The following is a 27,993-nucleotide window of genomic DNA, read 5'->3' as shown; positions in this document are numbered from 1 at the left end:
CCATGGCAGGTTGCCAAGGCAGAGAGAGCTAAAGGGATACACAGGGGTCCTGGAGTGTATTGCATGCACTCACCGACAAGTTCATTTCCACTAGATACTGCCTATGCTCTCCTGGTCCCCAGGGCCTTAGTCACTACTGGGCACTGCCACTGCTCTGCTGGGTATAATGGACACCTGTTTCTGCAGTTGTCACCATCTCTAAATGGGCACCAAGCACCTACACTGGGCACCAATGCCCTTGGAATGCCAAAACTACACAGATTGTGAGGAGGCCCAGTCAAAGCTGCCCTGTGCCAGAATTGCCCAATGTCTTACAAAGGTTTTCGGGAAAATGTTAAACCTCAAATGGGACAAGTGATGTAAATGAGCAAAACTGAGCTGAGTCACATGCAAGGCAATAGAGAATGGTGGGGACTGTGGCAAACCAAAGTACATGCCTCAGCTAATTGTTGCCATGTGGACATTGGCACCCAGTATTGCCAGATTTGGGGGAATTTCTGAAAGAAAACCAGAAGGTCAGATTTTTAGATGAAGTGTCCCAAGTTTCAAAGTGCTGTTCAGGCGGGATTCAGCCCACAGGCCACGAGTTTGTAAGCCCTGCTTCAGTGAGACAACTTTTTCCATTTTCACTCCTAGCTCTCTGCTCTCCAACTTGGCTCTCTGGTTATCCAGAGGATGTGGACCTGAGCCAAATGGGGCCTAGCCAGGAGGCAACCCCCTCTCCCACTGACCTCAGACTCACCCTCCCCCAAATAGCCAAGGCTTCTCCCTGGGTCAGGATGATGGGCTGGGCTCCTCCTGTGGAGCGAAGTCCTTCCCAAGGGGTGCCTTTCAGGTTGACTTCTGGCCAGCCAGCAGTACATGCCTGCCAGGCAAGCCTGTACTTCTCTGAAACCCACTGACACCCAAGCTGCAGAAGCTTTTCTGGTTCTTATGATACAGACCAGATTCATCACCCTGACTTCCAAGGCCCTCACAGGCAGATTGTTGCTGACCCTTTCAGCCCATGACTTTGCTCCTCAAATTGGTCCCTGCTAATCCCCAGTCCCATCTCCTCACCCTCCCCCCTCACCCTCAGTTTTCAGATAGAGTGCATCTTGCTGTCCTTCATCTCTGGACCTTTGTAAATGTTGTTCCTTAGACTGTGCCTTCCACATCCCTCCCCCCACCCCAATACTCTCATGTCTTGTAGCTCTTCAGGTGTCAGCCCAGAAGTCCCTTCTTCCAGGGAGCCTTCCCTGACCACCTATACTAGTTTAGGGACTGAGATCAGGTGTTCCCACACCTGCTGGAGTTCCCCATCACAGCTTAGCACCTAATGAATTCTCCTTCCTGAGGGAGGAATGGGACATTCCTCAGGGACAGAGACCAGGACTGCTGGGTTTCCAGGTGTTTATCTAGCACCTAGCATTATGCCTGAAGCCAAGTAAATGCTTAAATAGTCATAGAAGGAAGAAGAGGGGAAGGAGAAGGAAGGAAGGAAGGAAGGAAGGGAGGAAGGGAGGGAGGGGCCTTCACTTTGTTTCCATCTCTGTATCTCTTTCCATTTCTGCCTATCTCTCTCATCTCTCTCTCTCCATCTCTAATCATCTAAAATCTCTTTCTCTGACGATCTATAGGTGCAGCTGATCATCTGTTCCTGACCCTTCCTCCCCATCTCTGACCTACGCCCCTGGGAGTGCAGGCCGTCCGGCCCGCCGTCCGGCCCCCCGTCCGGCCCCCCGCGCGTCCCTCCAAGAACCGCTGCTCTCCAGCCTCAGGACGTCAAGTGTCTAGAGTGGTCGCGCCAGATGTTTCCCAACAGAGGTTCCATAGGTTTTGCGCCCGGATTGGGGAGTAAAGGTTGGAAGGTCGCCGCACTGATGGTTCTCGCAGAGGCCCAAAGCTCTGGCTGAGGGGAAAAGAGGCGGAGAAAGGAAAAGAAAGGAGAAAAGAGGAGGAGGGCGAGAGGGGGAATGGGGCGGAGAGGGGCGGGCCTGAGCGCTCCCCTCCACCCGGCGCCGCACTGCCAGCGCCCTCCCAGCCCAGCCGGCCACATCTGGCGGCTGCCCTCCCTTGTTTCCGCTGCATCCAGACTTCCTCCGGCGGTGGCTGGAGCTACGCATCTGGGGCTTTAAACATACAAAGGCTTTGCCAGGACCGGCGAGAGCTGGCGGCGGCGGCGAGGGCTGGGGGCCGGACCATGCGCCGCTGAGCCGGGCAAAGCCGAGGAGACCGAGTCGAACAGCCCCTGGGGGCGCAGCGCTACGCGGGGGAGCAGGCGCCAGCCAGGCGGCGACGCGGCCACACGCACCGAGCCAGCCACCCCCCGGGCGACGCGCGGGGCCCGGGAGCGCAATGACCGAGGCGCGAGTGGCTTGGGGCCCGCTGGCCGGCCCCCTGCGGGCGCTCTGCGTCCTGGGCTGCCTGTTGGGCCGCGCCACCGCCGCGCCGTCGCCCATCATCAAGTTTCCTGGAGATGTCGCCCCCAAAACGGACAAAGAGTTGGCTGTGGTGAGTTCCGAAGCGAGCCTCATCCAACCGAGTTTAGACAAACTTAGGAGGTGGAGGAAGGGCCACCCCTCCCCCCATCCCCACGGAGGGCACACAGCGTGGGGGAGGGGCTTCAGCAAACATCATGCGGTGGTCTGGTTCGCGGGAGGAGGGGCTGGGGAGCTGCGGTAAGAGGAGAAGCCCAATTTGGCAACTTTCAGGACACAGCGGGGGGCGCGGGGGGTGCTTTGGCAAACCGCTGGAATGGGCCCCCTTTGCAAATAGTAAGGACATTGTCTAGTATCCGGGATTTGGCAAAGGGGGGCGGCTTTGTATACATCTCTTGGACACATCTGGGGGGTTGGCTAACGAGGCCGTTGGCCAGCGTCCTGCTAGGCCTTTGGCAAAAAGCCTAAAGGGGTCTCTTTTGCAAACGGTGGAGGATCCTTTAAACCCCTGTGGGACTTAGAAAAGAGGGGCCTTTGGCACAAAAGTTGGATAAGTTTTTGCACACGTGAGGGTGGGAGCTCTGAGCAAAGCGGAACTTTGGCAAACGTCTGGGAACCTTTGGCACACATCTGGAGAAGGGCCTTGGACAAACCGCTCCCCGGGACCTTTTGGCAAGCATTGGGGGCAGGAGGGAAGAGGACAGCGCTTTTTCCAGTGGCTCAATGAGCAAGTCGGTCAAGGAGGGTCAAGGATTGGACCTCAGAAACTTTCCTCGAACTTCTCCGGAGGGGTCGGAGGACAGAAGGAGAGAATTGGCCGGCAGGGCGGAGGGAGGGGCGGCACGAGGGCCCTGGCGCGTGGGGCGGGGGCGGACTGAGGCCGGCTGGGGTCGGAGAGCGGCCAGGGAGCCCTCCCTCCTGGCGGGGCTCCGAGCTGCGGCTCAGATGTTGTTTTGCGAGCGCGCGCTCGCACGCGCGCGCGCCTGGCCAGAGGGGCATCCAGGCCACCACACTGCACAAGCAGAGATGGGGGCAGCTGAAGGGCCCTCCCTCTCACCCTGTAAGCGCCTCGGGCTGGGGACCCCTCAAGATGTTCTTTCCAGCGCACAAGACATCTGCCACGTTATTGCTTCAGCCACCTTAGAAAGCCCCTATTCTCCTTCAACGTGGTCCCCAAACTGCCCAGGACAGGATCCTCGTGCCCCCTGGTCACCTGGGGGGCCCCTTCTCTGGATGTGACACCACCCCTGCCCCTTTTCCAGCATCTAGGTCTCTGCCTTCTCTGGACAAATGGGTTGGGAGACCTTACAGTTTTAGGGGGTTATTTTTCTCAAGGGTCTGGAGGTGGTCTGCATAATGAGGGGGCAATGGCTGAGGGCGAGGGTGGAGCTTTGGAGCACTGACAAAGCTACCTGGGTCCCCATGCTTTCTACAGCATATGGAAGTCCATGTTGCCCAGAGGCAATGCAGTGGGGACGGGGGCTTGAGAAGCCAGGCTTTGAACTTAGTCTGCCTGGCCTCAAATCTGGGGGTGCACTAACCAACTGGACTAGTAAATCTTGGGCAAGTGACTTAACTTCTCTCAACTGCTTCTGCAAACTGAGGGTAATAATGGTACCTGTCTTGGGGTTCGAGGAGAGGTAATCTTAGACACTTTGAAGGGTACCTGGGACATGGTAAGTGCTCAATAAGTATTAGTCATTATATTGTTATTATCATTATTATTATTATACCCTTTATTTCTTCTTTCCTAACTACCCTCTCAAACAAGGTTAGGGCCCCAGTAATGAGATCTCCTGGCTCCTCCCACCATTCCTATCACATATTTAATTTTCCACTTATTTGTGGTCCATCAGCCTCCCCACACTGGGATTTAAACCCTAGAGACTAGAAACATCTGTCGTGCTCACCACTTGACCCCCAGCACTAGCACCAGGCTTGGCGCCTGGTACGTGTCAAAAAGTATTTGTTCAACAAATAAATGAGCTGATTGGTCCCCGATGCCCTGCAGGGGCCTGTTTGGTTTTGGCCTCCGTTTGGGCAGAGCCTGCTGCACAGGACCTGAGGGACAGGACTGTTTTCTTCTGGGGAATGGCAGATTCAGGATTTGAACCCAGGACTGACTGCTGCTGGAGCCCTGGCACATAGCCCTTGAACCTCTTTAAAGAAAAGTGAGGAAAGTAATCCCTATGTCATCAGCAGTTTGGTGGATTAAAAGAGACGATGGAGGTATAGAGGGGTGGTAGAGAGGTACAGTTCTAAGCCTGGCCTCTGGAGCCAGTTTGCTTGGGTCCAAATTCAGTTCTGCCATTTGTGAGCTGTGTGATCTTAGGCAAGTTTCTTAACCTCTCTGTGCTTTAGTTTCCTCCTGTATGATGGACTGTCTACATGATAGAGTTGCTGTGAGCATTCAGTGAGTTAACACAAGCTGACATTAGTGCCTGGGCCCATAGTAAGCACTCAACATGTGCTCCCAAGCCGTGCTCTCTACAGCTTTTATGTCACTCGGCTAGTGGGTGACAGAGCTGGTTTGGGAACCTGGGACTCCACCCAGTGCCCTTGGGTCCCTGACTCCTTTGGTCAGTACTATGCCATCCTAACGTGGCTGCCTGTGCCGGGGTGCTTACTTCTTCCAGCAATACCTGAACACCTTCTACGGCTGCCCCAAGGAGAGTTGTAACCTGTTTGTGCTGAAGGACACGCTGAAGAAGATGCAGAAGTTCTTCGGGCTACCCCAGACAGGTGAACTGGACCAGAGCACCATCGAGACCATGCGGAAGCCGCGCTGCGGCAACCCCGACGTGGCCAACTACAACTTCTTCCCCCGCAAGCCCAAGTGGGACAAGAACCAGATCACCTACAGGTGCCGGGGCAGGGCTGCGGGAGGCAGGGCCCTGGGCCAAGGGACACCGCGTCTCATTGGGCGTTGCCTCCCCGCTCCGGGGACCCGGGAGCTATCTTGGGAGGACTTGGCCTCTTAAGGAGCTTGCATGCAGAATTCTTAGGACCTGGAATAAGACAGACCAGGACTTGAATCTCACACTTACTGGCTGTGCAGCATTGGACTCCTTCCTTTTCAGCGCTCTGAGCCTTGGCTTTCCAATCTGCCAAATGGGGTTGAAATGAAGCCTTACTTACGGCTTGGGAACTGGATCATATGTATAAAGGGCTTTTAGTGTCCAGCATGTAGTAAGAGTGTAATAAATGCTAGTCACTATTATTATCAGATGAGGTCATTGGGGCGGGTAAAGGGAACTTGATGATTGGTTGCTAATTGGGTTTTTTGTTGTTATAATTAGTTGTTAATTGGGCTGCGGGCTCTGTTCTGTACGGCTCATGTTGGACTCCAAGGATGAGATCTCTGTGCTGTGTCCCTTAATGCACTATTTACACCCCCATCCTTCTCCCTCGGCCAGAGGGAAGGAAGAGACGCCTGAGGCGGGGCCTGAAGACACAGGCTGATCTGAGGCACTGCCGGACCTCAAGGCACTCTGGGCGGGCTCTTCTCCCAGGGAGCTCTACTCAACATGCACACGCATTGTCTGCCTGTGCATCCACACTCACATGCACACGCTCGTGCACACAGACTCGCACACCCCTCCCATGTATGCACACCCTTGCACACACACACACCCTTGCACACACGCACACACTCACATGCATAGGTACACGCACGTTCCTTTGCACACTCACGTGCCCTTCTGCCACCTCCAGGATCATCGGCTACACCCCTGATCTGGACCCTGAGACAGTGGACGACGCCTTCGCTCGTGCCTTCCGAGTCTGGAGTGGTGTGACTCCACTGCGGTTTTCTCGGATCCATGATGGAGAAGCTGACATCATGATCAACTTTGGCCGCTGGGGTAGGCAGAAGAGGGGCCAGCAGGGGGGTCAGTGCAGAGACAAGGGGGCGATCCGGACATTAGAGAGGCACAGGGGACTCCTTTCCAGCTTAGCTTGGAGGGCAGAAGATGAGACACTGGAGAGCCACGTTGATAGGAAGGCAGTGACATGACTCCCTGGAGGCCGTGTGAACCTGAAAGCAAATGGCTCCCCATCTCCTGTCCAACGTGGTAGCCCCTGGATCCATAGGGCTACTTACTTTTAAATTAGTTAAAATTAAATAAAATTTGAAATTCAGTTTCTCTGTCACACTAGTCAGATTTCAAGTGCTCAGTAGCCACATCAGACTATTAAGTTGGACAAAGAACATTTCCATCATGGCAGGGAGTTCTATTGGATGACACTCAGAGACACTGAGGAACTCTAGATATGAGAGTGGGTCAGATGGACCAGTGTAGACATGAGAGTAAGTGGAATAGAACCCAGGATCCAGGGCGCCATGTGTGTTGGGGTGGGAACACTGGCAGTAGTGTAGACACGAAGGTAGGCAATGTAGACATTGTGAGTGGTATGTGAGGAGGGTAAGTGACACAGGCACAGGAGACAGTGTAGGCATGTGGCCCTGGGTGGCAAAGCAGTTATAAGGGTGAGTGTTGTGGCCACTGGGGATAGTGTGACATGAAGGGAGGTGATACGGCTGAGGGAGAACAGTGTGGACTTGAGGGTAGATGGTATAGACACTGGACAATGAGGGTGGGTGGTGAGGAGACTGGTATGGCAGTGTAGGTATGTGGATAGCTGTAGTGTCATTGGCAGTAGTGTAGACAGTAAAGGTTGGTGGCAGAGATTCTGAAGGCTGTGTAGACTTGAGGGAGTAGTGAGACCATAGGATGGTGACAGTCAAGTCAGCAATACTCTAGACTCATTGTGTCCCCAGTCCTGGATAACCCAACAGGACAAGGGAAGGGGACAGATGCTAGGTGGGCTAAAGGGCCCCAACCATGGATGGCATGTGCTTGGGTTTCAGTGCCCAGCGGGGTAGCTAGAAGCTGAGATCCAGTGTGTTTCAGAGCATGGAGATGGGTACCCTTTTGACGGCAAAGACGGGCTTCTGGCTCACGCCTTCGCCCCAGGCCCTGGTGTCGGGGGAGACTCTCACTTTGACGACGATGAGCTGTGGACCCTGGGAGAAGGGCAAGGTAAGAAAGTGACCATCCACGCGCCCAAGCCTCCTCGCCCGCCGGTCCTCTGCATGCCTCCCTGTCACCTAGCAACAAAGATTTTGGCTTCCCTGGCAACCGCGGACCCCTCCATCTGCTCAAATGGGAGGGGGAGGGAGGTCACACACCCTGGTGAGTCACAAGCCTGGTCTCCAAAGAAAGGCCTGGAGAGGTTCACCCTCCACCCTGTGTGGCCCCTCAGTGGTCCGCGTGAAGTATGGGAACGCCGACGGGGAGTACTGCAAGTTCCCCTTCCTGTTCAACGGCAAGGAGTACACCAGCTGCACGGACACGGGCCGCAGCGACGGCTTCCTCTGGTGTTCCACCACCTACAACTTCGACAAGGACGGCAAGTACGGCTTCTGCCCCCATGAAGGTGAGTGTCCTCCTGGCCCCAGGCCTCCACCTTCCCGGCCTCCACACTCTCCAGGCCTGGCACTGCCAGTCAACCAGTGTCCCCTCAACTTCCTTCAGGCCCCATGTCCTGATCTGAGCCATCACTGTGCCCCTCTCATCTGTTCCATTATTCAGTTAATACTTTCATTAAATCAATTCCTTTTTTTCTTTAAGTTTTATCATGAGTAATAATATTTTTGAACTCACCAGTTTGATGCACTAATTATTTTTTTCTAACATGCGTTAGAGGAACTTAGAATGATGAAAATGCCCAGCGGATCTCTAGAGAACCACTCTCTACCCTCCAGCAGGATTGGAGGTTCAAGGGCATGAGGAGAGGCTTGGGGGTAGATGAGAAGCCTCGCAGTGGGATTGGGAGGCAAGACTCAGACACCAAGGCTGGTACCCAGCCTGGCTTGGGGACGCCAACCTAGGGAATTTCAGCCATCACTTCTGGTTCTGATTTGGACTCTGAGTATGTGTGTGTGTGTGTGTGGCGAGGGTGGGGGGGTGTCTGGGAGCTGTTGCGTCTGCCTTTCTTGGTCTCCATCTGTCTTTGCTTGTGGCTGCATCTCTGTGTCTTGGCAAAGGCATTAGGTTTGACGCAGTATTTGTGTGTGCCTTTTTGTCAGTGCTTGAGACACAAGCTTCAGATATTTTGAAGCAATGTAGAGGGAAAAGTTTTTTAAAAGGTGAGGGTATTGACATACACACTCAATCCTTTTTCATCTATCTATCCTTGACACACTTCATAATCAGAAATCATAAAAGGACAGCATACGTACTTCATACTCTATCAAGTCATCGTGTTTAATGATTCTAGAGATTGAAAGCTGAGAAAGTTTGGGGAGAAGGGGAGAAAGTCCAAAACCTTTTAAAATACTTTTAAAAAGTATTCACTATCCCATAAAGATTCCCTGTCTTCTTGGCTGTAATTTTACATGTTTGTGAATCTCTGTGACTTTATTGCAACTGAACCCTAAGCATTAGCCATATTGACAGAAGGAAAAAACAAAGACCTAGTTAACTGTGTTCCTGTTTACGCTTTTGGTACCAAAGTGCACGCAATACTTTGTATTAAGTAAGAGTTCAAGACATTGACCATCAATAAGTCAGAAATATTTAAAACCAAAAATATTTAATGTATCTTGCATTTCCCAGTAAGGATTTAGATGGCGTTAACCCTCCCATGTGTCAACCCCTGTGTTTAGAACAGAATGTCTTGATAATAGAAGTGGAAACAGCTGGAATTCATAAGTTAGGGAAGGGTTTTTCCCTGCCCTGAACATTAGCCATTGATTTGGTCTTTAGCCAGATGCAAGTACGCACGACATGCACGTGTTTGGGTCTTGGGGCAGAGGTTCTGGTTACTCAGCCCCTCCTGACTGCTGAGTCAGCGTCTGCTTCTCTCCATCCCTTTGGGGGCAAGGATCTGAGAGGAGATGGGGGCTTCCTGGGTGGTAGAAATGCAGCTGATGGAAGGCCAGAGGTGGAGACTGGCCTCCACTGAGGTTAACACCATCCTGCCCACCATGGATGATATATTTAACAATTGCCTTTCCCACTTTGAGGTCACCAAGGCATCTGGCCTCAGTGTTTCTTCCTCCATTCATCCCCTTGTTTCTGGCATTGCAGGAGAAGGTCACTTGGTTGGGGAGACGGGAGCAGTGAGGGTATGGGGCCCCAAGACCTGTGCTGGGGTCACCACGGACTGGGCTCAATTCTGGCCATGGCGGAGTTAACGGGGGCTGGTGAGGTCACCTCTGGCGCCGTAGTGCACAGATGGTCCTTGTTATGCACTTGTGGTTTTGCTAGTTGGCAAATCCAAAGACACACCATTTTGTAGCTTTGGGGTGGATGAGGGTACAGGGGAGCAGGGGAAGACCCCAAGACAGATAAGCCCAGACTCTTAATCCCACTATCTGCCCTGAACTCTCTAGTCATGGCCCAAGTCTTGGGGAGGTCAGAGTGGGAGCCTGGGGTGTGACTTGAAAGGTCCCCAAAAACACCACGTCCCTGTCCTGCCCTCCATCTCCTCTTCTCCTCCCTCGTGCAGGGACTGCAGCATCCAGGAAAGGGCCTGGGGTTGAAAGGAGGTGAAGCTTTCTCTGTGTGCACGAGCGTGTGTGACAGAGGAAGGGAGAGATTCCGATTCAGTGTGTTTTGTTGTTTTCAGTTACAGCCCTCATCCAGTTTTTCCGTTTCTATGACCATAAGCAGTTCTGGAACCAGCTTCTGCAAACCTCAGTTTCCCGATCTATCAAATGGAGAGACTCTTGCCATCCTGCCCACCATGGATGATATATTTAGCAATCCGCAGGGATGTGGGCAACAACCAGCCAGAGTGGACAGTGATCCTGGGGCTGGGGCAGGGATCTGAGGGCCCCACTGTGTGCCAGGTGTTAACTATTTTATTGCTGGTGTCGAGGAGCCGTCCATAAGGTCCCAGGGGCAGGATGGGGTTGGCCATGTAGGCAGGGGTAGTTACCCCCTGGGAGCTCAGAGGAGCAGCAGTTTACCAGCCAGGATAGACGTTTTTTTAACATTTTACCAACGCTACAATTTCCCTGGTATGAGCGGGCAGGTGGGCAGCAAGCCAGCTCTGCGCCCAGGCAGGTGCCCAGCAGATGCTCCCGTGGGCAGATGGGCGGTCTCCCTCACATTCGCATCCTCCCCCTCTCTCCTGCACCCCAGCCCTGTTCACCATGGGTGGCAACGCCGACGGACAGCCCTGCAAGTTCCCGTTCCGCTTCCAGGGTACATCCTATGACAGCTGCACCACGGAGGGCCGTACCGATGGCTACCGCTGGTGTGGCACCACCGAGGACTATGACCGCGACAAGAAGTACGGCTTCTGCCCCGAGACCGGTAGGTGTCACGCCTCTCCCTGTCCTTCGATAGCAAACCCACAGGAGCCCTGTCCCCACCTCCTTTCCCCAGGACCGGGGCGCTAGTCAGGGTGCTTAGCAGCTGGTCCAGCACGGACACCAAAATCAGGACAGACGCTGGGCACCAACAGCCAGTTCAGCTGAATTGGCTGGTGATGTCTAATGTCAGGTCCACCCAGGACCCTCTGAATGGCCCACAGTCTCGCAGCCTCCCTGGCAATTGTCTCTTCCTCTCTCTGATCTCAATGTCTCTATTGCCTGCCTTTCTTTGTCTTAGTCTGTATCTCCTTTGGTCTCTGTTTTTCAATAAGGACTCCCTCCCTCCTTCCCTTCTTTTCTTCCTCCTTTCCTTCAGCAGACATTTGCTGAGTCCCTGCTCTCTGTAGGAGATACAGGTAGGTCTCCCGCGAGACCATGTGTGATGGAGCTCCCGGTCTCGGGAAATGTGTTGACACCTTCAGCTCTGCCCAGCCCTCTTTGCCTCTAGCCGCTGTGGTCCCATCCATGGGAGGCTAATTAAAGCTCTGGAATCTGGCTGCCTGGGTTTGCACCCCAGCCCTGCCACTTCCTAGCAGCATGTGCCCAGGCAAGTTACTTAATCTCTCTGAGCTCCAGTCACCCCATCCATGAAATGGGGGGTAACCTAGGGTCCCAGCCTCACAGGGTTGTTGGAGGGGGCCAAGGGGGTGAGCGGTGTGTAAAGCACTTGAACACGTGCCCCGGACTGAGCAAGTACTCAGTAAGCCTGGTTTATTAATGGCCGCATCATATCATTGCTCCCTGGTGGTGGCCCCAGACCCCCCGCTGCCCGCTGACCCATGTCCCTAACCCCACAGCCATGTCCACTGTGGGCGGGAACTCGGAAGGTGCCCCCTGTGTCTTCCCCTTCACCTTCCTGGGCAACAAGCACGAGAGCTGCACCAGCGCCGGCCGCAGCGATGGGAAGTTGTGGTGTGCGACCACGGCCAACTACGACGATGACCGCAAGTGGGGCTTCTGCCCCGACCAAGGTAGGAGCCCTGGCCATTGGGCAAAGACACTGCACACCCCGCCCCGCCCGCGACTGACCTGGAAATCTTCCAGAGTCCCCACCCACCTCAGCCACAGACACTGCCCCCAGACACCCACCTACCCTGGTAGAGACACTGCCCACAACAGACCCGCCCACTTGGCAGAGATGCTGTCCGTTCCTCGTAGAGACAGTGTCCCTGCCTTGGCCTTGTTCCTCCGGGCAGAGACATGGCCTCCGAAATAAGATCCCGTCCATCCTAGTACCCGATTCCTGGGTGGGAACCAGCTTTCCCAAGGAGATGCTGCTTTTCCCTCCCACATATGTACCCCTCCAGGTGGGGCTGTCAAACCCCAAAATGTCTCAATGCTGGGCACAGGGAGCCCTGCCCCAGAGAGATGATTCTCCTGCGAGGCATTCGCACTCCAGCAGAGAGCTGCCTTCAGGGAGCCAGGTGGGCAGAAGAAAGGAAAACAGGAGGAGCCTCATCTTTGCTCTCTCCACCCTCCATGCAGCACGGGGAATCGTCCACAGCCCTCCTGCCCCATGGGCGCCATCCTTTGCCAAGTTGTGAATGGAGGGGTCCTCGTCCGTGCTGGGTGTTGAAAACACAGCTACCTGGGACAGTTCTCTGCCCTCCAGGACTCACAGGCTGGAGCGAGAGGGTGACCAGGAGACAGGTCATGACTGTACTGTGTGGTCACTGCAGTGAACAGAATCCTTGGGGGCACTGTGCCCACTCTAGGCTGTAGGGCCCAGTGTCATTGGGTTCAAGGCCCCAGATGGCCAGGTGAGAGTGCTGGTCCTGGGCCAGCCAGAATTAGGTCAGCCTCTCTTTAAGTTACTTTTCTTCTTTTTTACTCTCAATGAGATGGAACTTGGAGAACGCCAGCTGACAGAGGCTGGCCAAAGGAGTTTTTCTCATCCTCCACCAAGTGCCATGCTAAGACATACCCTGATTTTACCTGCTGCAGTCTCTACCTAAAGGTGGGGTTCTCCACCTGCCTGAGTGGTTTAAGGCTCCAGAGCAGGTGTGGTGCACCTGGGGGGTGGCGTATTAGTGTCCTAGGGCGGCCATAACAGGGTACCGCCAACCAGGTGGCTTCAAACAACAGAAATTTATTCTCTTGCACTTCTGGAGTCAGTCATCTAGAAGTCTAAAATCAAGGTGTGGGTAAGGCCACATTCCCTCTAGAGGCTGTATCCCTCCAACCTCTGCCTCTGTTGTTATTTGGCCATATATGTTCATCTCTAAGTATCTTCTTTTCTTTTCTTTTCTTTTTTTTTTTTTTTTTTTTTTTTTTTTGCGGTACGCGGGCCTCTCACTGTTGTGGCCTCTCCCGTTGTGGAGCACAGGCTCCGGACGCGCAGGCTCAGCGGCCATGGCTCACGGGCCCAGCCGCTCCGCAGCATGTGGGATCTTCCTGGACCAGGTCATGAACCCGTGTCCCCTGCATCGGCAGGCGGACTCTCAACCACTGCGCCACCAGGGAAGCCCTATCTTCTTTTCTTATAAGGACATGGGTCACATTGGATTAAGGGTCCACCCTACTGCAGTATGGCTTCATTTTAACTTGCATCTTAATTTATCTGCCAAGACTCTGTTACCGAATAGATAGTCACAGGTACGTGGGGTTTGGAGGGACACAATTCAATACACAACAGGGTGTGACAGTAGGGTTTGCCCACTGTCTGGCTTGAGCTTGGGCAACCACTCCAAGTGAGAGTCTTTTTACTGCTTCCCCTGGAGCAGAAATGGGGGTCCCAGGGGTTACCTCTTTGGAGACCCCACAGAGCAGGTTTTGTCCTTAGTCTTTATAGAGAAAGAGCCAGGAAACAGGATTTTTAACAAATGGGACTCTACAGAGAGGATTTGCCGATGCTACATGCTCCCCTTTATAGCACACATGCAGCCCACCTGGAAAGGGACAAGCGGACTTTGGTTGACTCTCCTTGAAAACAATAGGCATGGTCTGTTAACCCCAGAATTCTTGGGAGAAGGAAAAATCAGTACATGTCACCTCCACGCTCTCAGTCCCACCATGGGGATGTCCTCAAATGTCGCCATCGCCAGGGCCAGGCCTGACTTCTCTCTCATCTCTCTCCCTGTCTTTCTGTCCCTCCTCCCCTCCCTGCGGGCCTCAGGGTACAGCCTGTTCCTTGTGGCAGCCCATGAGTTTGGCCATGCAATGGGGCTGGAGCACTCAGAGGATCCCGGAGCCCTAATGGCCCCCATTTACACCTACACCAAGAACTTCCGCCTGTCACATGATGACATCAAGGGCATTCAAGAGCTCTATGGTAAGCCTCAGCTTGGGGTCCCTGGGGCAGGGATCTGGGGAGGTCATGCCACTGGGAATGGAGGCCCAGGGAGTAGAACCATCCAGGTCCCATTTGTCTAGGACTGCAGGAGACAAGGGCAGAAGTGTTAACCTGGTCCAGGTGTGTCAGAGCAACTCTCCAAGGGGGCTCTTGGACAGCCCTTTCCTTTCCAAATAACACCAGTGTCTGTGCCCCACTTGGTTCCCCAGAGCCATGCTGTGAGGCAGGCGGGGCAGAAATGGACTCTCCATTTTCTAGGTGGGTCAACTGAGGTCTGAGAAAGGTAACCCTCTGGCCCAAGATCAACCAGGTTTATGCATCCAAGTGAGGTTTAGAATCCAGGAGAATTAGCTAAACACAGGGTAGAGTTTCCCAGTGCCTGGAATGACCTTAGTGATACTGGGGTGCAAGTTTCTAGTCTTCCTAACGACTCTTCTATTTTAACGTGTAATAGGATCAATACAACTAGTACCTGAAACTAAGGATTTTATTTATATTAATGCTTACAGTGAGGCCAGAGTTTACAAAGTAACACCATTTTAAAAAAAGAAAAGTAAATATATAATAGTACTGGTGGTACCTGGACAAAGCTGAAATCATGAAACTGGCTCTGGAGTGATGAAGTGTGGGGAACATTGGACTTGGGGAAGAACTGCAGTAGAGTGAGAGGCTGTGGGTTCGAGTGCTGCCTCTGCCACTCACCAGCTGCAAGAGATGGAGCCAGTCTTTACCTCTTTCGACTCAGTTTCTTCATCTCTAAACTGTGGCTGGTTATCCTAAGGAGTGAAGGAAATGCTGGACACACGAGTATCCCCTCTGACCGCCGTGACTCTCTTGTGGGCTTACTAACATGAGCTTTGGGTTTAAATATTTGGGCAAATCATATACAACCTTTCTGGGCCTCAGTTTCCTCATCTGTAAAATGGGGGTAATAATGATGCCTACCTCTTAGGGATGTAGAGAGGACTGATTCTGAGGATGTCAGGGAAGAGCATTTGTAAAAGACGAAGGGCCACAGGATTCTGGTTTCGTTCAGTCTCCTCTCTCCAAGTCCAGGCCTCATCCCCCATCCTCCCTGGGCTGACACCAAGGCCAGAATACTATTCTTCTGATGCTTCACAGGTTGGGTGGGCCAGCCTAGGGGCTCAGCCTGGTAGGGAGAACCCCTGGAGCTGGGGAGAGTCTGAGGTCAGGTGTCCTCCCCCAGGGGCCTCCCCTGACATTGACATTGGCACCGGCCCCACGCCCACGCTGGGCCCCATCACTCCTGAGATCTGCAAACAGGACATCGTCTTTGATGGCATCTCTCAGATCCGCGGGGAGATCTTCTTCTTCAAGGACCGGTACGTGCGGGATCTTGCTTCTTGTCCTCCTTGCCCTCTGCCCATTCTCCGTTATTCTCATGCCTCCATCTCTTGCTCAAGGATCCCACTGTGGGCTTCACAGAATGGCCTGTATGAGACCATTTTTGCTGCGTGTTAGATAGATGCTGGTGGCTACCACAACAGGCATTTCTTGTGCCCTCTCCTAGTCTGTGGGTCTACTAGGTGCCTTGGCTTCGGGCTGCACTTTGGGCTCAGGTTTGCTCTGCATGTCACTCATTCTTCTGGGATTACCGGCTACTTGTGGCAGATGGCAGGAGCACAAGAGGCCAAATCAAACCACACAAGCACATTTAAAGCCTTCAGTCTCCGCATGTTTGAGAATATTCCACTGGCTCAAGCAAAGCACATGGCCGAGCCCAATGCCTACTCTAGGGGATAGTACTGCATAGTCGTGTGACAACACACATGGATGTATACTTCTAAACTAGGGATGGAGGGAAGAATTAGGAACAATAATCCAGTCTACCACAGGCCTTCTCCTGGAATGGCCTTGACCTAAAACGTTCTATGTATGAGGAGCAAGTAACCACAGAGTAGAAAGAGGTGGTGTGCTTCGTGCTATAAATAAAGGCCCTGGGCTTCCCTGGTGGCACAGTGGTTGAGAGTCCGCCTGCCGTTGCAGGGAACACAGGTTTGTGCCCCAGTCCGGGAGGATCCCACATGCCGCAGAGTGGCTGGGCCCGTGAGCCATGGCCGCTGAGCCTACGCGTCCAGAGCCTGTGCTCCACAACGGGAGAGGCCACAACAGTGAGAGGCCCGCGTACTGCAAAAAAAAAAAAAAAAAAGGCCCCGACTCAATCCATCAGGGCTGAGACTCACCCAGCTATCCTAAAGGCAGGCAGAATCTAGGACTACGTTAAAGGGTCCATCCATCATCCATCAATCCATTCACCTGTCTGTCCATCATCCATCCATATATCTATTATCTGTCCATCCATCATCCATTGTCCATATCCATCATCAAGCCATTCATCATCCATCCATCTGTCCACCCATAGAGCATAATAGCTGAGAGAATGGTTCTGGAGCCAGATTGGCTGAGTTAGAATCCTGGACCTGCTACTAACCAGTTGCACGATTATAGGCAAGTTAATTGTGTATCTCTTTTTAACCTCAATTTCCTCATCTCTAAAATGGGACGAATATTCCAACCTATCTCACAGGGCTGTTGTAAGGATTAGGTGAGCTTAGTGCTTAAAACAGTGCCTGACACAGACTAAGTGCATTCAAGTGTACTAGCTGTTATTATCGACAAATAATTACTTACCATCTACTGTGCCAAATCCTTTGCTAGGCTTTGGGAGCTGGGGGTGTGAGGTGTTGTTCTAGAGGCGGAGGGGCTGCTTAATGCCTGAATCGGTGTCCTCAAAAAGAGGTCAATGGATCTCCCACACAGAAACCACCTAGGGTGTGAGGGTTAAACGTGTGAGTTTCTATCCCCACCCTCAGGCCCTCTGACTGGAATCTCTGGGAATGGGTCCCAGGCATCTGCATTTAAGAAAATTTCCCCAAGGGAATTCCTGGCGGTCCAGTGGTTAGGACTCTGAGCTTTCACTGTCGAGGGCCTGGGTTCAATCCCTGGTAGGGGAACTAAGATCTCACAAGCCATGTGGCACAGCCAAAAAAGAAAAAAAAAATTTCCGCAGTGATTCTGATGCACATTAAAGTTTGAGCACCCCCAGTCTGGTTTAGGGAACAGAAGCATAGAGGACTGACATGGCAGAATGAAAGAGATGTGACTGCAAGGGACATTAGCAAAATGCTTGTGGACACGTCCAAGTGAAGGAAAAGCTCTGCAGGTGAAGCAGCACTCAAGGGGAAACGTCAGAGGAGAAGCAGATGCGGATGGACGTGATGGGGCTGGCAGGGTGGGAGCGTGTTTGAGACGAGGGAACTGCAAGAACAAAACCGTAGAGATGTGAAAGTTCCTGGCTTATCCCGGGAGAGCCTGGTGAGGCTGAAGATGTTCCAGAAACTCTTGTGAAGGGGCTCCTCTGCTTCAGGCGCTGGGCTAGGTGCCGGGGGGCACATGCCAGTAGGGAGAGAGAGGGCAAGAATACAGAGCGAGATGAGACCCAAAATGCAGTGAGAAGTCAGGTCCCTCAGGCCATGAATGCCCAAACCAGGACATGTAACAACAGATGTCAGTGCTGTCCTGCAGCCCCCATGACAGGGCTGGGGAAGGGGTGAGCCCAGGGGCCCCATGCCCCAGCACCACCCTTGGTCTGGAGCACTTCTCCCTAAAGAAGCCCTGACCACACCTGCAGATCTGCGTACAGAGTTAGGAAAGGGTGCAGTGCCTAGGCCAAGGTCAGAGCCATCACCGGCCTGACACATCACACTTTCTTTCAAAAGGACGTTGATGAGTGTTTAACGGATTCCTTGAATTAATCAGTAAATATTTAAGCGCTGACCATATGCAGAAATTGGTGCTAGGCATTGTGGGGGACAAGAAAGGCAGTACTGTAGGATAATTAAACTCAGACTTTGGAGTCAGATGTGGATTTGAATCCTGGTAATTCCATTACCTCTCTGAGCGTCATTTGCCAAGTAAGGATTGTGATACTTTCCTGTATCAGGATGTTTTGGCTGCAAGTAACAGAGAATCCCAGCTCAAACCAGCTTAAACAATGAAAAGAAATTACTCCCACATGGTACAAAGTCCAGGGGTAGGGCTGCCTCCAGGGGCAGAAAGAGGGTCACTGATTCAATGATGTCTTTGTCCACTGCTCTCCTTGGCATTGACTTCATCCTAAGACTGGGTCCCTCAGGGTCACACAATGGCTGCCAGTGGCAACTGGGGCTATAAACTTCCTTGCAAACATCCAGCAGAAAAGAAAGAGAGAGACAGATCTCCAGATGTGAAATATAAGTGTATGTGTTCAATCTTATTGTGCCAACATAGGACATATGGCCACTGCTGAATCAATAACAGTTGCCAGGGAATGCTAAGCTCCGATAGGCTTAGATCCGTGGTTCTCAAACTTTGGCATGCATTAGAATCATCTGGAAGGCTCTTAAGACACAGATTACTGGGCCCCAAGCCCAGAGAGTCTGATTCATGGGTCCTGAGTGGGGCCCAATAATTTGCATTTCTAATGAGTTCCAGGTGTTGGTCTAGAGATCACACTTTGAGAGCCGGTAGCTTAAACTCATCAGAATGGGGATTAGGTCCACCTATAGGAAAGGAGGGGCCATAAATGTGGGAATTTTGTGAGGAAGGATGATAGGGAAGTAAGATAATAGATGCTGGGTAGACCACTGTGAGTGCATATTATCTTATAATATTGACATTGAAATTGACATTTTACAAGCCACATAAAGTGCTTGGCACTTAGTAGGCCCTCAATAAACGATGGCTCTTTACTACTCCTTTACTACTCCAAAGTGCCTGAACCCATCATTTCAATTCAGGAAATACTTTTGAGCGCCATCAGCCTCTGCCTGAATTGGCTTTGAATCTGACAGGAAAGATAAGACACTTAAAAAAAACAAACAATCAAGCTACTCTTCTGGGCACTCAGTGTTGATGATTTTAAGAGGCTCAGAGGAGGGAGAACACAGTAAGGGACAGAAGTAGTTAGGGAAGGCTTCCTGGAGGAGGGAACAGGAGGGTGAGCAAAAGGTTGCTTCTCAGCCCTGGCATCTTGCAGAGGGGGCTCTGCCCATTCTCCAGTCCTTCTCCACCCTTTCTTTGATCTTCCCTCCCCCCCTCCCAGGGAATCATCCAGGGATGTTTCTGAGAGGGTTTATAGAGGCATGTGCAGTTACAACTGCAGAGTGACTGAAGGTGTGGTTTCCTGTGTCCCCTTCCCCCACCCAGGTTCATTTGGCGAACAGTGACACCACGTGACAAGCCCATGGGGCCCCTGCTGGTGGCCACATTCTGGCCTGAGCTCCCGGAAAAGATCGATGCTGTATACGAGGCCCCACAGGAGGAGAAAGCTGTGTTCTTTGCAGGTGTGTGGGAGGGGAGCTGCCTGGCCCTCAGCTCTCCTGTACGGATCCACTCTTTCAACCATCATCTGGGAGATGGGTTCAGACACCCAGCATCAACTAGCATTGGCCCACAGAACGACCATTTCAATAACCTTTTAATTCCTTTTCAATCCTTCTGATTCCTTTTCCAGAGGGAAAAGGACACTTTAGTTCTAGTGTCTTTAACACCTTCCTAATGCTAGTGCCTTTGGCAGATGACAGTTTTAATTAGAATTTTTTAAACACCTATTTATTTTCATTTTTAATGTTTAAATTTATTTCTATAGACTTCAAAATGAATTCCTTGAAAGCAAAATGTTAATTCAAGAGTTAAGTAATACGAGGAGACTCTATAAGTGGTAAAAATCATCGAGGTGGGGTCACATGGGTAACATTTGGGAAACCCTGCTCATTTAATCTTTATTCGAGCACCTATCATGTGCCAGAGATGCAGCCCCTGCTCTCAGGGAGCTCATGAACTAGTGGGGGAGACAGAAAACCAGGCTGTTATGAGGGAGCTCAGGAAAGGCTGCGGTGGAGGCGCAGGGGTGGCTTCCTGGGGGCACTGAAGCGCCACGGGCGCATGTTCCACCAGCCGGCTTCCCAGCTCCTCCATCCCAGAGTGACGAGGGCAGCTGCTGGCTCACAGGGGACCTTTGTGCAAATTAGAAAAAGGTGCCTATTCACAGCAGGTGTGGCACTTAGAGTCTCTGGCTTGGTGAGTGGAGCCAGGCTAGGACTCACTCCCGCTTACCTTCTTGGCCAGGGACCTTCCATAACCGATTTGTAAAACCTTATATGTGGACCCTGATTCTGGACACTGAATCCGGAACTAGGCAGAATTTGTGTCCCTGCTGAGAAAGGCCACAGTGGGGTCCCTGGCAGATGGATGGTGGGAGGAACAGCCTCCAGCACCTGCCACCAGCCCACCCTCTTCTTCCACCCCAGGGAATGAATACTGGGTCTATTCAGCCAGCACCCTGGAGCGAGGATACCCCAAGCCACTGACCAGCCTGGGGCTTCCCCCTGATGTCCAAAAAGTGGATGCTGCCTTTAACTGGAGCAAGAACAAGAAGACGTACATCTTCGCTGGAGACAAGTTCTGGAGGTAAGGGAGGGCGGTGCACAGGAGAGCAGCACCGCCAGCTGCGTGGACAGAGAGAAGACACTGGCTTTGAGCCTCCTGGGTTAAGTTTGGAGCCTGGTGGACCACGGATGCCCCCTCTCTGGTCTCTAATCTGCCAGGGTTATTGGCCCTCTGAAAAGTCACCACGGGGTGAACTATTCTTGGACACATTACTGGTACAATTCTGGTTAGATCCTCCTTTCCCTTCTCAGAAGTCTTTGGATTGGGCCCATGTCCGTCTGGTCTGGAGCCCCATATTTTAGAGTGAATCACTGAAGAAGGGAGTGATAAAAATAAAAATAATAGCTGCTACTCTGATGCTATGTGCCAGACACCATTCCAAAGGCTTTATGGGGTGGATATTATTATTACTATTCCTCCCATTTTACAGGTGAAGAAAGGGGTTCAGGGAGGTTAAGTGTCTAGCTTAAAGTCACACAGCCAAGTAGTGGCAGGCTGGGATTTAAACCCTGGAATTCTGGCTCCCAGAGAACATTCTTCACTTTTCTACACTGTACCTGAGATAGTGGGGTCCCAAGAGGTGGGGGTGGTGGAGCCAGGGATGGCAGATGGCAAACATAGGATGAAAACTGAGACGGGTGTCCACTGGAGCCAGCATCCAAATCTGGCCTCATTGAAAACAGTGGCACCTTCTGGCCCATCTGCCACAGGCTCAGTAGCTGTGGGCTCAGGCTGGCCGGGGGCCAGTGTGGAAGCAGGTAACTCTCTGCTCCAGCTCATCTAAAGGGAAGGGTCTGATTCTGAGAGGCCACGGTCAGGCCTGAGGGTCAGGGAGCCTGATCTCCAGGAAAGGTTAGTGAGAGGCAGCCCGGACCTCAGGAGTTTAATTTTAAATCTTCACATTTCCTAAGTGAGGAATCTGAGGTCCATAGAAATGAACCAACTTGGCTAAGTTATTTATAGGCAAGTGTGTTGGCCACAGATCATAGGATTATAACCGCTTCTTCTGGCTTCTAACCCTGGGCCCCCTGCACTGTACCCTCAGGGTCATTGGGTCGGTGGGGGAGGGGTGATCTTCCTCCTTCCCTCCTAGCGTCCCCATGTTTCCTCCCGTGGCTGCATCTGGACCTTTGTCTGCCACCCCTGGAACAATCCTGCTTCCCTCCCAAGGCCTCTCTCCTCCCGTCTCCTCCCCACCACCCGCCCCCAGCTGCCCTGCATTCAGGAGCTGTTTATGTCCCAGGCTGCCGTGGCAGGGTGGAATTCCAGACATATCGCTAAGATACTTAGCAACTTAAGCTGATTGATATCTCAAGCCTCAAGAAAGGAAACAGTCAGCCAGGAAACCACGGAGCAGGCACTCTGCCCACAGGCTCCAGAACACTCTCAGGCACGCGCACGTACTGTGGAAGGGCATCTCGGCTCAGTAGGCACTCCGAATCTCCAGATCTTAGAATCATGCACAGCAAGAGGCCCAGCCTCACAGAGCAGAATCATAGAACCCTTGTCTTTGAATCATGGTGTTGAAAGGACATTTATAATCACCCTCCAGCATGTATGGTGAATGTAAACATATGAGAACAGACGTGTCCACGTGCACGCGCGCGCACACACACACACACACACACACACACTGATGCTCATGCTGTGGTGGTACCTTGCTGGGTTTTGGGCAGAGTTATCTGCTTCCCAGTCCTTTTCCACAGCAAGCCCACCTCACAAAGCCTGGATCTGGGATGGACAGCCTGCTCTACGGAGGAAGTTCTGTGAATCTTCCTTAAAAGCAGCAGAACTGAAACATCTATTGGAGGATCTGGGTGGGGTTTCCAAAGGAGATGGATCTTTTTCCCAGGAGAGGTAGTTAACGAGCTCGAGACACTGGTCCTGGTGGAGTCTGCCGATGCCCAGGCCTCCTTTCTGGAGAAGGAGAGAACGCTCCAGAATGACAGAGGACGAGCAGCTGCTTCCAGATTGGGCAAACCCTAGGTCATGCCAGGGAGTGCTCAGCCCTTGCTTCTAGAAGCTTCCACTAAACCCACAATAATATATTCAATATCTCCTATGTGCCAGGCAATTACCTAGGTGCTGGAAGACAGTGGTCAAGAAATAGTCGCTCTGTGGAACTTACAATATCGTGAGGGGAAGAGACATAAACACATACAAATAAAATAGTGATGGCTCTTGTGACGGGACCTGTACCACATCCCACGGCTGTACATTTCACCTGTATTTCTCATTTAAGGTAGATGCTATTATTAGCTCCATTTTCTAAGTGTAGAAACTCAGGCTGAAGTGCCTCAAGGATATACCTTTGAAAAAGCTTGGACACAAATGTCTGTGTTCTTTTTTGTGTGTGTGTGTGTGTGTGTGTTCGTGGGCCTCTCACTGTTGTGGCCTCTCCTGTTGCGGAGCACAGGCTCCGGACGCGCAGGCTCAGGGGCCATGGCTCACGGGCCCAGCCGCTCCGCGGCATGTGGGATCTTCCCGGACCGGGGCACGAACCCGTGTCCCCTGCATCGGCAGGCAGACTCTCAACCACTGCGCCACCAGGGAAGCCCAATGTCTGTGTTCTTAACACCTGCTCTGCACTGCAATTCTACAGCCAGAAGGGAGAAGTTCAGAGGGTCACAGAGAAGCCTTTCAAAAGAGTGCACCAGCGAGCAGGAAACACTGTAGGAGGAGGCTCTGGGGACAGAGAGGAATGTGAAGAGGTGTGGTCCTGTTCAGAGCCAACATGTTCTGATGGCTCCATGCTGTATTCTTCCTGGAGGAAAAGAACTTGGAAGCAAATTGATTCACTTCTCCAAGCTTCAGTTCCCTCATCCATCAAATGGGGTCGCTTCCTGCTGTCCCTACCTTCCGTGGGTAGGGTGAGAAAGAAATGAGGGCAAGTTCAAGGACACATAGCTCTCAGCCATCATCACTCTAGAGAATGTAGTTTGGGAGGTCAGTGCAGGTGACATGGATGGATTGCTAGAATTTTGAGCTGGGAAACTTGGTTTTGGTACCCCAGGTCATGAGGAAGCATGCTAGGTTTGGCAAAAAGAAGTCTCATGACAGAACTGGGATTAGGGAGGCTTTTCTGGCAGTTCTGAGGGTGATGGGCACAGGGGGAAGACCCCTGTAGAAGGGGGCTCAGAGAGGAAGCTGCTTTTGGCATCTGGGGCGGAGGTCATCAGGCTGGCTGTGGGGAAGAAGAGAGTCAGCTATGAGGCTGATGCTTGACTGTCACCGGGATGGCATTCAAACACAGATCTATCTAGAAAATCAGCATCATGAGGGCAAGACTTTATCTTGTTGATTACCATATCCACAGTGACATAGTGGGAGCTCATTAAATATTTACAGAATAATAAATATATTGAGTGTAAGTGGAGAAGCAATGGCATGAAAATAACCCCAGCGTTTAAAAATTCTCCCTCCAAATTAAAAAGACACAGATGTTGCTAGCCAGAAAGAAGAATATGCCAACTAATACTCAAGGTATTTACACAAATTAAAGGCAGAGCCCAAGACAACGACTTGCCCTGAGAACTGCGATTGGGACTGAGGTGGCAGGAAGTCGCCCTGTGGCTGACAGGGTTTGGGGTCACGCACCACCTTGTACTGTAACCTCACGGTCCCAGCCAAGACCATCGCCCAGGATGTGGACTGTCAGCTCCACTTGACAGATGAAGAAGCAGTATTTGTCCAAGCTGAGCCGTGAAGGGCAGTGATGGGGCAGGACCCTGTCTCTGGGCTCCTGGGCCAGTGCTGTTTGTACTGCAGCAGGGATCAGAGTTTGTAAGGGAACTGACATTTCCCAGATACCTACCCAGTACCAGATACTGGGATAGGCACTTTGCATGTTTTACTCTGTTTCACATATATGTTAATTAAATACATTAAATTAATTATAACCCATTTTACAGATGGTAAAACTGAGGCTCAGAGAGCAGTTTGCTGCCCTGAGTCAGACAGGCCGGGGTTGGACTCCCACTTAGAAACTGGGTGCCCTTTTTAAGCCTCTGGTCTATAAAATGGGTATTATGGGGCTTCCCTGGTGGCGCAGTGGTTGAGAGTCCGCCTGCCGATGCAGGGGACATGGGTTCGCGCCCCGGTCCGGGAAGATCCCACATGCCGCGGAGCAGCTGGGCCCGTGAGCCATGGCCACTGAGCCTGCGCGTCCAGAGCCTGTGCTCCGCAATGGGAGAGGCCACTACAGTGAGAGGCCCGCATACCGCAAAAAAAAAAAAAAAAATGGGTATTATGGCAGTGACTGTGTCTTAGGGTTGTCAAAAGGATTGAGAAAGTATATGGAAGGTGGGTAACACACTGCTTAAACGTGAGCAGTAATCACAAGATTGTTTTCATGGGACTTTCCGAAGTCACCTAATTAGTGAGTAGTGGAATTAGGATTTACCCAGGTCTGACTCACTGCCCCTCAGCTCCAGTCAGTGGCCTCCCTGAAGGGCTAGGTCTGGCTTCCCAGGCTCACCCAGGAGCCATCATCCTGGCCCTCCCATCAGGCTGGGGAAGGGCTGGCCTTTAGGGATTCCCACAGGTTCACCATGGCCATTTCCTTGCAGATACAATGAGGTGAAGAAGAAAATGGATCCTGGCTTCCCCAAGCTCATCGCAGATGCCTGGAACGCCATCCCTGATAACCTGGATGCCGTGGTGGACCTGCAGGGCGGGGGTGAGCTGCCCAGGCCTCTGTCCACTTTCTAGGACTCCCTGCCCCCCAGACAGGGCCCTGTCCTCGCAAGCACACACTCCCTTATTGTGCAGGAAAGCATGCGGCGCCCCGGGAAAACAAACCAGCCCCTTCAACCCAGTGCTGGGAAGGCATCCAGACCCCTGACCTCTGCTCACTCAGCTGGCTCCAGGCAATAAGACCCAGAAAGGCCCCTCACAGCTGCAGAGCCTGGAGCCAGGGAGCAGGGAGGGCGGGAGGCCTGCTGGGAGTGAGAAACCTGGGCTCAGTGCCCTGGATTCATTCTGGGGTTTGATCCAGGCCCTTTTGGGTTCCACAAGAGGCCTTGTGACTGCTTCCCATTAGCAGAAGGATGGCTCCATTTGAGACAGCACAAACTTTGTTAGGCCCTGCTGCTGAGGTGGCAGAGATATCCCATCGGCTCAATTTGTCCCTGGTCCCTTGCTGAATGAAACACCAAACCAGCGAGGGATAGAGTTTGGAGTTTCGAAACCATATTCCTGAGGAGGCTTCTGGGAAGTCTCTAGGGCCCTGGAAATGAGTTCAGTTTGGCTTTTTAGAGGAGATTTCAATTAAATTTCACAAAGATGCTTCTTGAGTTCCTATCACACGCTAAGCACATGGCCCTGACCTCCAGGGGCTAAAGGTCTTACATGTCCAGGAAAAAGCAGGATACAATCAGGTGCTAGGTTAAAGATTATCTTCAGAAATAAATGTCTACTGAGCACCTACTATACGCCAGTGTTTGAAAGGAAGAAAATGAGATCATATATGTTAGGAGTAAGAAATCCCAAAGCCCACAGGGGCCAAGCTGGTGGCATGAATAAGTGAAGCGGGCAAGGCAGACAGTAGGGAGTGGTGGGCTCTGTGGAGCACCAGAGAGCACATGGCTCATTTTCAGGGAACAGTTGCTTCTCGGCTTCTGGTGATCTCTGCCCTGCAAGAAAAGGGGAGCAGTGTTATTAGATATTCTAACTCTTTTAAAAGGAAGTGAGAAATCTGTATTTTCATATGAAATTTCCAGATGTTTACATGTTAGCCAGTTATTCAAAACAAAACAAAACAAAAAACTTGTGTGAACTAAATAAAACCAATCTGTGGGCCCGATGGGGCTAGCAGCCTCCCGGTTTGCCACCTCTGGAAAAGGAAAGTGCCTAGTTTGGAGCTTGCGCTCAGTGGAGTTCTGTTATTTATCTTAATTATAGCATATATCATCTCATTTAATCCTCAGAAGCCTTAAGAGGTGGTATTGTTATCCACATCTTAAAGATGAAGAAACAAAGACTCGGAGAGCATAATTCCACAGCCGTTTCCCTTCTTCCAGCCTCACAGGGGTGTCCTGTGATTTAAAAGCTTCTTCCCTATGGCAGGCAGACTTGTAAAGCTCTCAGGAACCTTCCCTGTGCCGTAATGCCTGAGGATGGCTCGGTCACAGCCTCTTCTCTTTCTCATCCCAGGTCACAGCTACTTCTTCAAGGGTGCGTATTACCTGAAGTTGGAGAACCAAAGTCTGAAGAGCGTGAAGTTCGGAAGCATCAAGTCCGACTGGCTGGGCTGCTGAGCTGTCTCTGCCTCCCCCAGGGCCTGCCTCTCTATCACTTTCTGCACACTGGGCCCCGAGCACCAGGGAAGGACCCAGATGGGCCTGGCAGCCCTCAGCTCTGTAGTTAATCAGCATTCTCACTCCCACCTGGTAACTTAAGAAACCACAGAGTGGCTCTGCCCTGTGCTCCAAGAAAGGTGCTGATTGTACCCCTCCCAGGTGCCCCTCCCCCTCCACACCTCACCAGCCCTCCAGAGCCACCCCCAAAGAGATGCTTTGATATTCTCAATGCAGCCCTGTCTTGGGCTGCGCTGGTGCTATCACCCTTCAGGCTCTTCTCCTTCCACAATCTTCTGTGGCTGTACAGCACCCTTGGAGCCAACAGAGACTGTCTGAAGAGGGCACTGGTGGCCCGACAGCCTGGCCCGGCATGGGGCAGTGGGAGAGGGGCACAGCCCGGTGGCCACGCCAGACACCTGGCCTTCTCACTGCTGGCTGCCTTAGAACCGTCCCTACATTAGCAGTTTGCTTTGTATGCACTTTGTTTGTTTGTTTGGTTTTTGATCTTTTTTATTTTTCCACTTTGAAACTGCATTTCCTGACAGAAGGACTCAGGTTATCTGAAGTCACTGCACGATGCATCTCAGCCCACGTGGTGATGGTCCCCTTGGTCACTCTATTTAGTATGTCCCTCCTCTGTCACTTACTCCACTGGATGGAGGAAAACCAAACCCCGGCTCCTCACCCAGCTCTCCCCTCCTCTCCCTTCAGCAGTTTCCCCGTGGGAAAAATCAACGAGTATGAATAAAGACACCGATTGAGTGGCCATGTTGGCCGGCTGTTTTAGCAGAGACTAGAGGGACCCCAGCCCCAGCCAGAAGAGGAAACTTAGAAAGTCTAAACCTCCACTCCCTGCAGCATACAGGTAACATATGCTGGAAAAGTCACAGATGCCCAAATAAACAGCGAGAGACTCAGGGTGGGTGAGCTGGAGTCCCTCTGTCCCGTGGAAAGAGCCCTGGAACAGCAGCGTTTCTGTTATTTAATTGCAGGGCCTTGTTCAAGGTTTCCTCTCTTCTTGAGTCTCAGTTTCTTCGTTGACAATAACACCAATTCTAATACTAATAACCGTGAACAACAGTAATACCCCTTCCATTAATAGAACGCTTACTATATGCCAGGCACTTCACATGCATCACTTCATTT

General features: G+C 52.1%; 1 protein-coding gene across 1 annotated transcript; it reads left to right on the top strand.

Annotated features, from left to right (window-relative positions):
• Nucleotides 1-2,004: 2,004 nt before the first annotated feature.
• On the top strand, nt 2,005-27,326 carry MMP2 (matrix metallopeptidase 2). Its single transcript, XM_082607717.1, has 13 exons — nt 2,005-2,493; nt 5,057-5,283; nt 6,135-6,283; nt 7,334-7,462; nt 7,686-7,859; nt 10,574-10,747; nt 11,604-11,777; nt 13,922-14,077; nt 15,306-15,441; nt 19,307-19,443; nt 20,410-20,569; nt 25,117-25,226; nt 26,702-27,326. Exons 1-13 carry the CDS (start codon nt 2,338-2,340, stop codon nt 26,803-26,805), a joined length of 1,986 nt encoding a protein of 661 aa, XP_082463843.1. The 5' UTR covers nt 2,005-2,337; the 3' UTR covers nt 26,806-27,326.
• The last annotated feature ends 667 nt before the right edge of the window (nt 27,327-27,993 follow it).

This window comes from Mesoplodon mirus (assembly GCF_964341445.2).
Source record: "Mesoplodon mirus genome assembly, chromosome: 19".
Classification (NCBI taxonomy): domain Eukaryota; kingdom Metazoa; phylum Chordata; class Mammalia; order Artiodactyla; family Ziphiidae; genus Mesoplodon; species Mesoplodon mirus.
The sequence above is the reverse complement of the archived record's forward strand: the minus strand, read 5'-3'. Positions and strand labels throughout refer to the sequence as shown.

Excerpts from the sequence above, each read along its gene's own strand:
- MMP2 (XM_082607717.1), top strand. The coding sequence starts at position 2,338 with ATGACCGAGGCGCGAGTGGCTTGGGGCCCGCTGGCCGGCCCCCTGCGG. Across the intron at positions 6,284-7,333 it reads GATCAACTTTGGCCGCTGGG|AGCATGGAGATGGGTACCCT; the intron begins GTAGGCAGAAGA and ends AGTGTGTTTCAG. Across the intron at positions 19,444-20,409 it reads GAAAGCTGTGTTCTTTGCAG|GGAATGAATACTGGGTCTAT; the intron begins GTGTGTGGGAGG and ends CTTCCACCCCAG.